We start from the raw sequence: 15,974 nt of genomic DNA, 5'->3' as shown, positions 1-15,974 counted from the left end.
GTGACACCATATCTCTCTGCTGCTTTTATCGCTGTCATCTTAAAAGTTTGCATCGAGACTTCTCTTCATCTCTTTGCGAACTCGCCTTACTTTTGAGCCACTTTGTTCAGGACGTTCAGGAAGTCTCTGTGCTTCTCCATTATTCAGGCCGCCTTAGGAAGGAGGTATTAGGCGCCACCTGCTGTTGTGGACGTGTATTGTTTTGTATTTACAAGTCTGAAGACTCTGAATATAGGGCGACCTCACTTTTTCATAAAATATTCATAAGGAAGAAAATGAAAACACCCTGGGTTATATTCAGGCCAATGTATTATATCCCATTCAGATTTTCTTAAAACTTTCTACTGTTTAATACGGTTTTGTACAGATGTGCACAGGAAATACACAAATACATTTATTTAGTTTTAGGTTAAGATAGCATCACTAAGTGACAGTAGTATCACACCACAGTCAAACAACCAGCTATTTTTTTTTTAAACTTTAGCTCTGAGACATTTGAGTTTTGATTTCTGTGATTAATTTTCATTTCTAAAGTTTGAGTCCAGTTTTGTTTTTCAGCTGTTACACTATAATCCTTCAGCCTCTCTGCTCCATTCTGCCTGATAATGTGGATTTCCTCTCTTCAGGTACATTATCCGGTCCGACCCTCTGGCCCACATGCCAGAGGACTCGCAGGCGGGGCAGCCGCACAGCACCAGGAACCAGCAGGACTTTGGCACAGAGACGAGAGACGAGACTCACCTCTGAAACCCCAACACACCTACTGTAAACACCCAAACCCAAGCTACCCCACTTCCCCCCCAACCCTCCCCCAACCCCCAACCAGTCCTCGACACCCTGACCCTTAACTCTCTTTAAGACGGAGCTGGTTTGTCTCGCGCAGATGAAGAAGACTCGTCTCGGGCCAAGGAACAGAACAGGAACAGTCTGTAGTGAATGTGCATTATGTGTCTCTCGGGCTCAGACCAGAAACAATCGCCACGGCGCTGAGAGACCGGCTGGTTCCCACTGAGCTGCTACAGGAGGATGCATGAAGAGTGCCTCGTCATCGACCCCCCCCTCACTCACACACACACATACACACACACACCTTAACTAACTCTACTAACACGCATCTGAAACTGAGAAACGGGCACTGGAAATCGACCCCTTCCTCCCTCCTCCTCCCCCCTCTAACCAAAGGTCTGAGAGACTGGATTTGCTGTTGTGAGAGGCTCTTTGGACAGAATGAGGATTTTTTTTCTTTTTCTTTTCTTTTTTGTTTTTGTGCACATACAGTATAAGAAATCAAATCATCATTTCACCCGACTTGTTTTGCTCCGGGGTGAAGTTTCCCTCACGCCGCGACTCAGACCGACCGACCGACCTCCTCTACACCTGTTTCTACCTAAACCCGAATTCTCGAGAACGGTAAATGCTCTGAAATAAGGCGCTAGTATTCAAGCATTTACTATGACATCACTACATGTGCACTTTTCCTTAATTTATTACTTTGTTATTCGTTTGGTTTGTATTGACTGTTTGCATTCTCTTTATCAGACAGGATTTTAATTTTCTTTACGAGCACAAACTTTTTTATGACAAACTGTCCTCTGGCATTTTTAATCAGCCATGTAAAAAGAAAGAAAAGGTTCTGTTATGTTTTTTTTAAAGTTCATTTTTGTTGTAGCTATTGTCAAAAAGTGATTATTGTTAATTTATTTAATTATTTTATTAGTCTCCAATCATGTCTGCTCTACTCTATGTGCCATTTTGTTATTCTTTCTTTCTTTGTAAATATATTTAAATGTTTAAATTTCTACATTATGTGCCATTCTGCATCTATTTTTTATGATATCAGTGTTAGTGGGGTTTCTTTGTCTTTATTTCTGAGCCTGACCATTACCCAGTACATAAATCTTCAGTATAGAAATGGGACACGTTCATACAAAATATGAATTACTTATTAATATCAGCTATTGAAACAATCACAAATTCAGTTCATGTTAATGAAACAGCCCACAGTGCACACTACTTAATTTGCCAGTATAGTTTATCGTGATTTTTCCATATGATAATAAGCTATTTTTAGAAAAATATTTGTCTTATTTTTGTCGATAAGTTTAGGAGTATTTCTGTTGTTTATAGCTGTAGTTTGTTTTTGTTTTTTTTGGTGAAATGTGTTTATTTGCTCATTGGATATTTAAAAGAGCAGCTCGGTATGAATAATATAGAGCTACAGGAAGCAGGAGATTATTTTATGTTAGCTTAGCTTAGTTTAACATGGAAGCAGAGGGAAACATCAAGTAGCACTTTTAAAGCTTGCTACTGTAATAAACATGTCATATCTTGTTGTGACCGTTTTCACTTTTCGGAGCATTAAACAAAATGCAATGTGTTAATTTGTGATGTTAGACTGGCTGTTTCCCCACACTTCCAGTGTTTATGCTAAGCTGGGCTAACATCTTTTGGCTGTTGGCTGTTATTTAGTTTATAGGGACGAGAATCATCGAACTCTGAGAGAGAAAGTTAATCATGTGTGCTACAGGTTCTCAAAAAGGATTTGATATATCAATATCAGACAAGTCAAATATCAAGTATCGATCCAGTTAGTCAGGTTCTAGTTTTAACTTGAATTTATTTGGAGTTGATTGTTAATCCTCCGGTTACATAATTCTTTAATGAGTTGCAGTAGAAGTGGCAGCAGAACAGTTTTTGCACAGATATTGACATGCAACAGTTGAATCTGTTTCAGTCTTGTCATATTGTTTCCAAATGAACTTAGAAATATACTTGAGATGAAGTGCTCTCCTTTTCCAGATTGTACAGGCCACGTGTGTGTGTAAGAGCGTTGCTGTGCAGCATTTGAAATTTGTTCAGCTCTATGTTTGGTTCATTGACTGTAAATAGTATCTTTATGATATTCACCGTTTGCCATTTTGCTTTCAGTCTTGTCTGTATGATTTAAAAAGTGAAAGAGGACTTGAACTATTTTTGCACTAAGCTCTGCGGGGATGTCTAGAGCAAAACAGCATGACCCTTTAAGCTGAATCTGTACAACACAGCGGACAGTATTCAACCATTCCTGTGAAGCAAAGACAGCCAGATGTGCAGTATTGTGCACATGCACACCTTGCAGATGTTTGCAAAGCTTACTTTACGTGCCATTTTTATTTTCAAAACAAAGATGAAGTGATAGCTCTGATGAAGGGATCTTAAAATGTATTGTTTTCTCTTTGAAATCTGCCTTTTGTGGAGGAATCAGCATAAGCTTTTTCTCTCTTTCTCTCTATGTTTTACAATTGATATATTTTGCAAAGAGTCCAGTTGAATTGAACTGTTGATCTTTGCTCAGCAGCCCCTCAGAAGTGTCAGTTTACAGGGCAGGAGAGCTGAGGAGTGAAAGCACGAGCGACCACGATGGAGGATACGATCGGTGTGTTGATCCATTCATTCAACGTCTTCCTGGGTCCTCACTTCACAACACTTCACAACTAAATCACTTCAGATCTCCTACTGTCCGTACTTACAATACCACAAGGGGCATGCAAACACTTTAAAGAAAAAAGCATGTTTTGATATACAAGCTTGCCAAGAACGATACATTTTGTACATTTAGGACATTTAATGTGATGTCCCGTCCTTAGAGAAACCCATAATCAAGTCAACTGCTTGCAAGTTGGATCCATTATTTGATACTGTGTATTTATATGAATGGAACATGCATGTCGTCTCGGTGTTATCAGAAACCTCCGTATTATGTTTACCTCCACTTTGTTTTTAAGTCACGTGTCAAAAAGGGGTTGATCCATTTTGTACTATTTCTTATGAGAAGCGAGTGTCCTTCTCCGTATATAAAATATGAACAAATAAATGCTGCATGCAGCCAGATCTAATGAATGAATGGGTGTTTTTATTTCTTCTCAGGTGTTCAGGTAACAGAACAAACAGTGATCACTCACAGATGATTTGTAATTCAACAACTGCTACGACTTGTTCAACTGGCAGTAAAAAGTTGTGGCATCATAGTGAAGTTGTTAAATGAGATTAAACAAAATTCTGCCACAGTTCATGAATTTGAATAGTTTTGTAAATTTTCTATATTTGCTTTTTACTCTCTTCAGACATCACTGTTTTGTTTTTTACAAAACATGACATAAGACCCCATGAATTTAAAATAATACAAGTAAATTAAATACAATAAAAAAAATTTAAAAAATGTATCAAATAGAAAACAGATATTCATAGGGCCTACCATAATTTACAGCAATGAGGTATCAATCATTGAGAAACACAATACAACAATAACCCATATCCCTCCATGACATCACACAGTTTTTCTGAGAGGAATAAATGCAAAACCCTCAGTGTCTATCTGTGTAGTACAGCTTTAGTAAATCAGGACAAACTGAGTCATGTTTTAACCAAGATACAGTATTAATTCATTGTGAAGAAAAAAAGCACAAGGAGAGAGGAAACAGAAATTGTCATAATGATGATAGAGAATCAAACATGTCTGACAGTTTAACAGGAATGAGCATTTCATTTTAAACATCTGATGATAAAATGTATCATTACTAGCACCTGTTTCCAAACTATAAAACAACGGATCAATAAGTGATGAAATCATTAAAAAATATAAGTGGTTCAAAATCTAAAACTGCTCATGAACAAACGGTTACAAAAAGGAAAAAAAAAATCAGAACAGTGGATGTGGATAAACGACTATAACAAGATGCTGATAACCAGGATAATGAACATGTGAACAAGTTTATCGCTTGATGATGATGTGATACACTCTCAGCATTTTGTTTTCAATTTTTCTCAGATATTAATCTTGATGGTAAGAATGAACAAGATCAAAAAAATGAATGAATGACATGAATGTTTCCAGCGTACATCAGCATAATGACATAATTAACAGTGATTTAAAGACAAAATGACAGGTGAGCAGGTGTAGAAGCAGGTTGGCTGTGAAGTGTGATGATGAGTTTAGAGTTTAATAAACCTCAAACCATCATGACAGAAAAACTAACATCCCTGAACGTCACAGACTGATCTCAGTGGGACAGATTTTGATATCAGAGGTTTCAGCTTCACCAGACGGTCCAACACTGAAATATGGGAAGAGTTTCTCAGTGAAAGTGTCTCTGTAAGTGTAGATGTGAGTCATGTCTTCAGGGTCGTAGAAGGACACCTTCCCCCTGTCATAGTCCAGCTGGACTCTGATTTTCTCTGGACTCTTCTTCACTGTCACAGTCTTACCATCACCATTGGTGTATTTTCCATCATGATGACATAAACACCAGACTCCATTTTTTGGTGAAGGTAAATATCTCTCCCTTCCTGTCAGCTGACTCTTTAACCAAACCCACATTCCAGTCAGGATGATCTCCCACCTCCACCTCCCAGCTGTGTTTCCCTGAGCTGAAGCCCTCAGAGCCCAGGACATCTGCAAAGTAATTGCATCTCTCTGGATTGTCAGGAAGCTGCTGCTTTGTGTCTCCATTTCTCACACTGGTCAGATCATCAGACAGATGGAGGATGGGATCTGCAGTGTTTGGGTCCAGGATGACAGGAGTGAAGTGGACCTTCTCCTTGATCTTCTCCCAGACTCTGAAGGACAGGTTGCCCAGGTGTTTGGCCTCATCTATCAGAGCTCCTGAGAGCAGCTGTGGATCTGACAGTGAGCACTGGGCTCTGGCTCTGGTCTGAGTGGGTTTATAACTGCTGAGGAACGCCACCTTGTGTTTCTGCAGCTCTTCTTCAACAGCACAGATACTGTCTGACAGAGAGGAGATCTGCTCCTCAATCATCTTCATCTCTCTGCTCATAGTCTTCCCCTTCTGCTCCTCTTCCTCCCTCAGAGCTGCCAGTCTGGACTCCTCTTCCTCTCTCAGGAGCTGGTGGAGCTTGTTGAACTCTGCTCTGATCTTCCTCTCTGTGGACAACAGCTGCTTCTTGGAGTGTTGAATCATGTCATCGTATGTTTCCTCCACTTCCTCGTATATATCCAACTTGTCCTTCGGAGACTCTAAGTCAGATTCCAGCTGCTGCTTCAGGTCACTGACTGCTTCTTCTACAGGAACCACCTTGTGACTCTGGTCATGAGAAACCTCACAGACGGTGCACACAGCTCGATCTTCATCCTTACAGAACAATCTAGGCTCCTCTTCATGTTTACTACAAACCACAATTTGTTTTTCATGTTGCTTTTCAGCCTCTGATGACCCAGATTTCTGTCTCCCAGCAAAGGAATCAGCCAGATCCTTCAGTGTAAAATTCACCCACGGATTCTCTTTTGAAGATTTCCTTTTACAAATAGGACAGTTCTTGTTTCAGCTTGTTTCCAGAATTTGTTCAGGCAGCTTGAACAGAAACTGTGGTTGCAGCTCAGAGACACAGGATCTCTGAAAGTCTCTGAACCAGAGGAGGCTGGTCCATTGAGGCAGAGGAGGTTGGTCCTCCTCTATTTTTGAGAGGCAAAAGGAAAATTTATTTTTTATTTAAGAAAGAGTAACTGGTTGAAATAAATCATTACCAAATCTCAGTATAATTTATAAAATATTATATATGTATTTTATCATAAAAAAAGTTTGTTTTTTGGAAGAAAATCCACTTAAAACGGCTCAACTGCGCCGCCAGCAGGCTCAGGAGACAGAGCAGGCTGTGTGAGGAGCAGGGAGCAGGAAGGTGGGGGCTCTACGGAGGTGGCAAGATTTTTACTTCCCTAACTGGCCTCGGGGCGGGATCTTCTTCCATTGACTCAATGCATTTAGGATGTCTTCATCCTGACCTGTGATTGGCTAAGACACGTAAAATGACGTCATGACGGAGGAGGCTCTTCTGTACCAATCAGCAATCAGAACACAAGATTGACAGCAGGTTGGTCCAATAACAGTTCCCAAATTTCATTCTCACATTTATACAGCTGTAAACAGGAAATACCGCTATGTATTTTACAGCTTTCACTACCAGCTATGCTCGGACAAGAAATATGGAGTTTTCAGCGATATTGGAATCGGTTGGAGGACATAATGTTAGCGGCACGACCGGGACACAATACGGAGCAGCAACGAAGTTGTTTTGTTGTGATATGCTGCTGTCGTGTAGTTACTCTGACAGCTGCATTCGCGTTGACTGTCACAACGGTAACCTGGGGTCGAGGCGCGGAAGGAGAAGATATTTAGCGGCACAACAGCGGGACATAATACGGAACAGCAACGCACTTTGTCTTGGGCGAGTGTACTAATGAGTGTTGTGTGATGTGCTGTGCTGTCCTGCAGTCTTTGTAAACTGCTGCGGTAGCGTAGTGGGTAGAGCAGATGGCTGGCATGCCGGTGACTATACTATGAAACTGACAAAGTTTGATTTCTGCTCACTCTGCACCTCTGATGTTGTCAACAGGATCTCTGCTCCTCTCATGGTCCTGATGTCAAAGTCACTCACCTCCACTCATGGTCCTGATGTCAACAGACTTTTATCATTTAATAAAATGTTTTTTTAAAGAAGTCTTGTACGTCATTGTTTTATTACTCAAATTAAATCGAATATAAGAAAGTAGAGATAGGTAGTTGACTAAAATAACATGACACCGTGGACTGGTTTTCCTCCTGTCCTCCCCAATTTTTTCAGTCACCAGCCGCCACTGCTCTGAACACACGTGGCAACTCAGGAAACTTTCAAAGACAGAAGCTTTCTCAGCCATTTCATACACAACAGCAGCAACACGACTCACCGAGTTACTGAGTCCTCAGCTTTCCTCTTACAGTCCTCTAAACGTGTGTTTTTCAGTAGAGATCTCATTTCCTGTAATGGCGTCTCAGCTCTGATCGACACTGTCCCATTTACTTTCACTTCCTTTCACTTCTATCAATGATTTTCACTTTAACACAGTCATGTTGTGTTTTCACCAGCAGGTGGAGTTGTGGACACGTCCAGTGGAGTACTTACCACTTCATGTTCTGCTTGTTTATCTGCAGCAGTTTTTACATTATTGTTTTATTCACTCAAAGTCATGTGGATCTTTTTCATTTATTGGTTAAACATTTTTAAAACAACATCAGGGTAAACACTTCCGCTTTTATTTTAATATAATATGAAGAAAATCACAAGGCAGGAGATTCAAACAAAAATGAAACTGAAATAAGAGAAAAATAAAACATTTGTGTCAGTTTATCAGTAAACATTGTAGCCTATTGTAAAAAGAAAAGGATCTTTTTCTCAGGTGAACCTCAGGAAAGAAAGGCTGCATGGAAATGTTCCACAATAATTCCCATTCCCAAGGTTATGAACCCCCCCGGAATTACAAGCATTCAGACCACTTCACTTCTCTTGTAGTGAAAAGTCTTTTAAAAAAAACAAGGTTCTCTCTCTGGTTGTAGACAAACTTGATCCTCTTCCATTTGCCCACCAAAGAAATAAGGGAGTGGATGATGCAAAACTTTTTATCCTTGATAAAATATGTAAACACCTGGAGAAACCTAAATCTCATGTCAGGCTTTTATTTGCCGATTTTTTTAAATTTATTTTTTTGGTTTTTAATAAGATGCAACAACATAATAATCGAGACCAGGGCCGGCTCTATGCAGGGGCAAGAGGGGGCAGCGCCCCCTCAAATAAATTTCTTGCCCCCTCAAATCAAAATTTTAGAAGTTGAGAAAGAACATTTTAATATACTCAAAAATGTGTATATTATAAATTGACAAAATTATCTGCAGTAGCACAAAAATCTGCCAAAAAGGGACACTGTTCTTTTCTAAAATGTTCTGTTTGTTTTTTTCTTTTTTAGTATTCATAAGACTACCTTTCAGTTTTGTAAATCTTGACCATAGACCCCCCCCCCCCCCCCCCCCCCCCCCCCCCCCCCCACCACCAGAATGCTTCACTTACATGTTAAAATCACCAACATTTTCTGGGGGGGATGCCCCCAGACCCCCCTACAGGGGTTTAGCTACTCACCTTTTTCACCCCCTCTGGGTTTGCAATGCATCTTCATATGCACCCCTAACCCCCCATATAATGTGGCTCTTTGCATTACGACAGTAACAAATCTGGGCTCTGAGACCCTGGTTGGCCCCCCTGACCCCTAGTTGGACAGGTCTGAAGGTAGAGGCCTGACAAAGTGCAATCCACTTCTCCAGGGGCCTCATTTATCAAAGAGGGTGTAAAACTGCTACTAAATATTTGCGTACGGCGAAAAGACGAAAATGGCGTACACCCTAAATATTTACACCTTTTTCAGATCAATCAAACTGTGCGTACGCACAACTCTCCGCAAAAAATCACACAGGACTCAAGAATGGTGCACACGTGAACACACCTCTTACTCCGCCCCCGGAACGCCTATATACAACTCTATATGGTCAGCACGTGCATATTTAATTAGCCATGTGCTCTCTGTGGCGCAGCAACTTTTGTGACAACAAAGTGACAACGGAGACAACGGGCGGAGGACGGGGGAAAGAAGCGGAACTTCTCCGCTTCTCCGAAAGCAGATACACGGGCAATAAATCAGTCAGAAAAATGATCTTGCATTTTAATAAGCTACAATAAAAACAAAAACCTCCCAAATCTCAACAAAAGGGAGCAGAAAGAAGAAGAATCTTATATAATCTGCCCGTTTATCCCAGAAAATCTTTTTTTTTTTTTTTACCTAGATGTTAAAACAATGTAGGAAGCAGGACGATAGTTACCATTACTTTGCAGGCCTTCCCACTACACAGTTACAGCTCTACTGGACTCGGTTTAGGTCATTTTCCATTACAGCTGAGTCCTTCACAGTTCCTCCTCAGGGCCGCGTTGTCTAGCTCTTTATTCTCCCCTCTCGTCAGCTCCAAACACACGTGCACCTCGTTAACTCAGGTGACAGAATAATAACAGTCTCAGTAGCTGCAGATCACGGGCGCTGCTGCCGGTGTGTTTTTAAACTTGGATGGTTTGATCCTTGTCGGACGTCACACATAGCCTAATCAAAAAAGCAAAATCCACAATGCGCTCTGTTTATCAATTAACATAAAGCCTAGTGTTATTATAGAGCGGGTTGGATTGCCAGCACCGGTCCACCACTACCACAATTACTTTAAAAAATCCTCTGTGCTCTTCTAAATGTACTCCGCTCCTCTCTCCCTCTCACACTGCAGTTCTCTGACTCAGCAACGGTGTCGCCAATTCCTCCTGTTCCTCAAAAAAGGCGTACGCCAGGGTCAAAATGGGTGTAAATGTCCGCACTTTTCCCCGTCAGGTTTTGGCTTGATAGATCCCAAATTTGGCGGAGAAAAGTGCGTACGCACAAAACGAGGGGAAAATGGCGTAAAAAAAAAGGTGTATCCACGATGATAAATGAGGCCCCAGGTTGGGGTTGGACACATAGTCAACAACCCAATGCAATTAAGTTACTATAAGCACAGAGAAAAAAAGTGCTGGAGCATAATGTGTTCACATGATGCCCCCTTCACATTTCTGACTGCCCCCTCATATACGCCTGCCTAGAACCGGCCCTGATCGAGAGACTAGTGTCTTATTTTAATCTGCCTGATCAGCTTTTAGCCTTGCTTTTACAATTTTTTAACAAACAGGACACGGCGGGTTTTAGTCAATGGGGTCTTGTCTAAAACTCTGGTCTCTAACACTGGTTGTGTCCTCTCTCCATTACTTTGTATTTTATATACTGACAGCTTCAGGTGCCTTAAGGCAGATAGCTTCCTTGTTACATTTTTAGATAACACTGCTCTGTTGTTGTCACTTCTTCATGGCACAGAGTCAGATCATGGTAATGCTCTTCCTGATTTCATTAAGTGTCTGGTGTATCAACAATTTTCTTGACCTTAATGTCTCAAAAACTAAGGAAGTGGTTGTTGATTTTTAGGAAACATAAGGCAAACACAACTGTAAGCACGATTCATAGTGAGGACGTAGAAATTGTTGAATCATATAAATATCTTTGTCTTATCTTACCTTGATCTTAATTTTCACTGTCTCGCACTTTTTTTTCTCTTTGAAATCTGCCTTTTGAGGAGGAATCAGCAGAAGCTTTTTTTCTCTCTCTCTCTGTGTTTTACAATTGATATATTTTGCAAAGAGTCCAGTTGAATTGAACTGTTGATCTTTGCTCAGCAGCCCCTCAGAAGTGTCAGTTTACAGGGCAGGAGAGCTGAGGAGTGAAAGCACGAGTGACCACGATGGAGGATACGATCGGTGTGTTGATCCATTCATTCAACGTCTTCCTGGGTCCTCACTTCACAACACTCCACAACCAAATCACTTCAGATCTCCTACTGTCCGTACTTACAATACCACAAGGGGCATGCAAACACTTTAAAGAAAAAAGCATGTTTTGATATACAAGCTTGCCAAGAACGATACATTTTGTACATTTAGGACATTTAATGTGATGTCCCGTCGTTAGAGAAACCCATAATCAAGTCAACTGCTTGCAAGTTGGATCCATTATTTGATACTGTGTATTTATATGAATGGAACATGCATGTCGTCTCGGTGTTATCAGAAACCTCCGTATTATGTTTACCTCCACTTTGTTTTTAAGTCACATGTCAAAAAGGGGTTGATCCATTTTGTACTATTTCTTATAAGAAGCGAGTGTCCTTCTCCGTATATAAAATATTAACAAATAAATGCTGCATGCAGCCAGATCTAATGAATCAACGGGTGTTTTTATTTCTTCTCAGGTGTTCAGGTGACAGAACAAACATGATCACTCACAGTTGATGTGTAATTCAACAACTGCTACGACTTGTTCAACCGGTAGTAAAAAGTTGTGGCATCATAGTGAAATTGTTAAATGAGATTAAACAAAATTCTGCCACAGTTCATGAATTTGAATAGTTTTGTAAATTTTCTATATTTGCTTTTTACTCTCTTAAGACATCACTGTTTTGTTTAGTTTTATAAAACATGACACATTATGACCCCATGAATTTAAAATGATACAAGTAAATTAAATACAGTAAAGATTTTTTAAAAATGTATCAAATAGAAAACAGATATTCATACCATAATTTACAGCAATTAGGTATCAATCATTGAGAAACACAATACAACAATAACCCATATCCCTCCATGACATCATTTGAATAAGATTATCTGAGGTCTAAATGCAAAACCCTCAGTGTCTCTCTGTGTAGTACAGCTTCAGTAAATCAGGACAAACTGAATCATGTTTTAACCAAGATACAGTATTAATTCATTGTGAAGAAAAAAAAGCACAAGGAGGAAGGAAACAGAAATTGTCGTAATGATGATAGAGAATCAAACATGTCTGACAGTTTAACAGGAATTAGCATTTCATTGTAAACATCTGATGATAAAATGTATCATTACTGGCACCTGTTTCCCAACTATAAAACAACGGATCAATAAGTGATGAAATCATAAAAAAAGAAATATTAATGAGAGGCTCAAAAACTAAAACTGCTCATGAACAAACGGTCACAAAATGGAGGGAAAAAAATCAAAACATCAGAACAATGGATGTGTGGATAAACAAACAAAACAAGATGCTGATAACCAGGATAATGAAAAAACTGAAATGGCAGCACTCACAAAATAAACTTGAAATATGTTTTTAACGCACAGCAGTGCCTGACGGACGCTTTCTTCAGCGTGAGGACTCCTCACACTGAAGAAAGCCAAGGGCTGAAACGCGTCCGTCAGGCACTGCTGTGCGTTAAATAAATATTTCAAGTTTATTTTGTGAGTGCTGCCATTTCAGTTTTTTCAGTGTTTCGATTTTTGGGCCGGCACCCAGTTTTATCTTTACACTAGAGTCGAGCACGCCATTCCCTTTGTTCTCTAACCAGGATAATGAACATGTGAACAAGTTTATGTCTTGATGATGATGATGTGATACTCTCAACATTTTGTTTTCAATTGTTCTCAGATATTAATCTTGATGGTAAGAATGGACAAGATCAAAAAAATGAATGAAAGTTTCAAGTGTACATCAGCATAATGTGTAATGCGATTTAAAGACAAAATGACAGGTGAGCAGGTGTAGAAGCAGGTTGGCTGTAAAGTGTGATGATGAGTTTAGAGTTTAATAAACCTCAAACCATCATGATAGAAAAACTAACATCCCTGAACGTCACAGACTGATCTCAGAGGGACACATTTTGATATCAGTGGTTTCAGCATCACCAGACCGTCCAATACTGACAAATGGGAGGAGTTTCTCAGTGAAAGTGTCTTTGTGAGTGTAGATGTGAGTCATGTCTTCAGGGTCGTAGAAGGACACCTCCCCCCTGTCATAGTCCAGCTGGACTCTGATCCTCTGGAGACTCTTCTTCACTGTCACAGTCTTACCATCACCATTGGTGTATTTTCCATCACGGTGCCTTAAACACCAGATTCCATCTTTTGGTGAAGCACTTATCTCTCCCTTCCTGTCAACTGACTCTTTAGCCAAACCCACATTCCAGTTAGGATAATCTCCCACCTCCACCTCCCAGCTGTGTTTCCCTGAGCTGAAGCCCTCAGAGCCCAGAACATCTGGATACCTAGTGAATCTCTCTGGATTGTCAGGAAGCTGCTGCTCTGTGTCTCCACGTCTCACACTGGTCAGATCATCAGACAGATGGAGGATGGGATCTGCAGTGTTTGGGTCCAGGATGACAGGAGTGAAGTGGACCTTCTCCTTGATCTTCTCCCAGACTCTGAAGGACAGGTTGCCCAGGTGTTTGGCCTCATCTATCAGAGCTCCTGAGAGCAGCTGTGGATCTGACAGTGAGCACTGGGCTCTGGCTCTGGTCTGAGTGGCTTTATAACTGCTGAGGAACGCCACCTTGTGTTTCTGCAGCTCTTCTTCAACAGCACAGATACTGTCTGACAGAGAGGAGATCTGCTCCTCAATCATCTTCATCTTTCTGCTCATAGTCTTCCCCTTCTGCTCCTCTTCCTCCCTCAGAGCTGCCAGTCTGGACTCCTCTTCCTCTTTCAGGAGCTGGTGGAGCTTGTTGAACTCTGCTCTGATCTGCCTCTCTGTGGACGACAGCTGCTTCTTGGAGTGTTGAAACATTTCATTGTATGTTTTCTCCACTTGTTTGTATTTGTTCCTTTTGTCCTTCAGAGACTTTAAGTCAGATTTCAGCTGCTGCTTCAGGTCACTGACTGCTTCTTCTACAGGAACAACCTTGTGACTCTGGTCATGAGAAACCTCACAGACGATGCACACAGCTCGATCTTCATCCTTACAGAACAATCTAGGCTCCTCTTCATGTTTACTACAAACCACCATTTGTTTCTCATGTTGCTTTGCTGTCTCTGATGATCCAGATTTCTGTCTCCCAACAAAGGAATCAGCCAGATCCTTCAGTGTAAAATTCACATCAGGGAAATCCCTTGAAGATTTCCTTTTACAAATGGGACAGTTTTTGTTTTCAGCTTGTTCCCAGAATTGTTGCAGGCAGCTTGAACAGAAGCTGTGGTTGCAGCGCAGAGACACAGGATCTCTGAAAGTCTCTGAACACACGTGGCAACTCAGGAAACTTTCAAAGAGAGCAGCTTTCTCAGCCATTTCATACACAACAGCAGCAACACGACTCACCGAGTTACTGAGTCCTCAGCTTTCCTCTTACAGTCCTCTAAACGTGTGTTTTTCAGTGGAGATATCACCTCCTGTAATGGCGTCTCAGCTCTGATCGACACTGTCACATTTACTTTCACTTCCTTTCACTTCTATCAATGATTTTCACTTGAACACAGTCATGTTGTGTTTTCACCAGCAGGTGGAGCTGTGGACACGTCCAGTGGAGTACTTCCTACTTCATGTTCTCCTTGTTTATCTGCAGCCAGTTTTTACATTATTGTTTTATTCACTCAAAGTCATGCGGATCTTTTTCATTTATTGGTTAAACATTTTTAAAACAACATCAGGGTAAACACATCACACGGCAGGAGATTCAAACACAAATGAAACTGAAATAATAAAAGAAAAAGAAAACATTTGTGTCAGTTTGACCCAGTTTGTCAGTAAACATTGTAGCCCATTGTAAAAAGAAAACAATCTTTTTCTCAGGTGGACCTCTGGAAAGAAAGGCTGCATGGAAATGTTCTACAATAATTCCCATTCCCAATGTTAAGAACCCCCGGGAATTACAAGCACTCAGACCTGTGGCCCTCATTTCTCTTGTAGTGAAAAGTTTTGAGAAAATCTTTAAAAAATGAGGTTTTCTCTCTGGTTGTAGACAAACTTGATCCTCTTCCGTTTGCCTACCTATTAAATAAGGGAGTGGATGATGCAAAACTTTCTGTCCTTGATGAAATATATAAACACCTGGAGAAATTTAAATCTCATGTCAGGCTTTTATTTGCCAATTTTTCATCAGCTTTTAACAATATGCAACGATATATTTTAATCGAGAGACTAGTGTCTATATTAATCTGCCTGATCAGCTTTTAGCTTTGCTTTTACATGTTTTAACAAACAGGACACAGCGGGTTTTAGTCAATGGAGTATTGTCTAAAACTACAAGGATGTGTCCTTTCTCCATTACTTTGTATTTTCTGCAGGTGCCTTAAGGCAGATAGCTTCCTTGTTAAATGTTCAGATGGCATTGCTCTGTTGTTGTCACTTCTTCATGGCACAGAGTCAGATCATGGTAATGCTCTTCCTGATTTCATTTGTGACGACACTTTCCTTGACCTTAATGTCTCAAAAACTAAGGAATTGGTTATTGATTTTAGGAAACATAAGGCAAACATCACTGTGAGCACGATTCATAGTGAGGACGTAGAAATTGTTGAATCACATGAATATCTTTGTCTTATCTTACCTTGATCTTAATTTGCACTGTCTCGCACTTTCCTCCTCACTTGTATGAATGTTCGTGTAAATGACTGCAAATGGTCAACTATAGAAACAGAACTGTCGTATGGGATACGTAAAGTGATCTCAACTCAATTCAACTAACTGAAAAAAAAAAGAAATCAAAGCGTAAAAAAAATCATTTAAATGAGACCATCTGTTTCTAGAGTATAAA

General features: G+C 40.3%; 1 protein-coding gene and 1 pseudogene across 2 annotated transcripts in view; one reads left to right on the top strand and one right to left on the bottom strand.

The window, feature by feature from the left end:
- The window catches only part of LOC310991924 (potassium channel subfamily T member 1-like), a gene marked incomplete at its 3' end in the record, with an annotated part of 79,893 nt that extends 79,146 nt beyond the window's left edge, over window positions 1–747 (top strand). The window contains exon 31 of the mRNA XM_083979852.1: window positions 627–747. Coding sequence (XP_083835978.1) covers window positions 627–747 — 121 coding nt within the window. The remainder of the gene's footprint in view (window positions 1–626) is intronic.
- A 4,279-nt stretch (window positions 748–5,026) lies between these two features.
- Window positions 5,027–14,509, bottom strand: LOC310991923 (E3 ubiquitin-protein ligase TRIM35-like; annotated as a pseudogene). Its single transcript has 2 exons — window positions 13,086–14,509; window positions 5,027–6,162 (listed from the first exon to the last, which is right to left on the bottom strand). The product of its transcript is annotated as an E3 ubiquitin-protein ligase TRIM35-like (transcript).
- Between the last annotated feature and the right edge of the window lie 1,465 nt (window positions 14,510–15,974).

Source organism: Trachurus trachurus (genome assembly GCF_905171665.1).
Source record: "Trachurus trachurus genome assembly, chromosome: 9".
NCBI classification, from domain to species: domain Eukaryota; kingdom Metazoa; phylum Chordata; class Actinopteri; order Carangiformes; family Carangidae; genus Trachurus; species Trachurus trachurus.
This window is presented reverse-complemented; position numbering and strand designations above follow the sequence as displayed.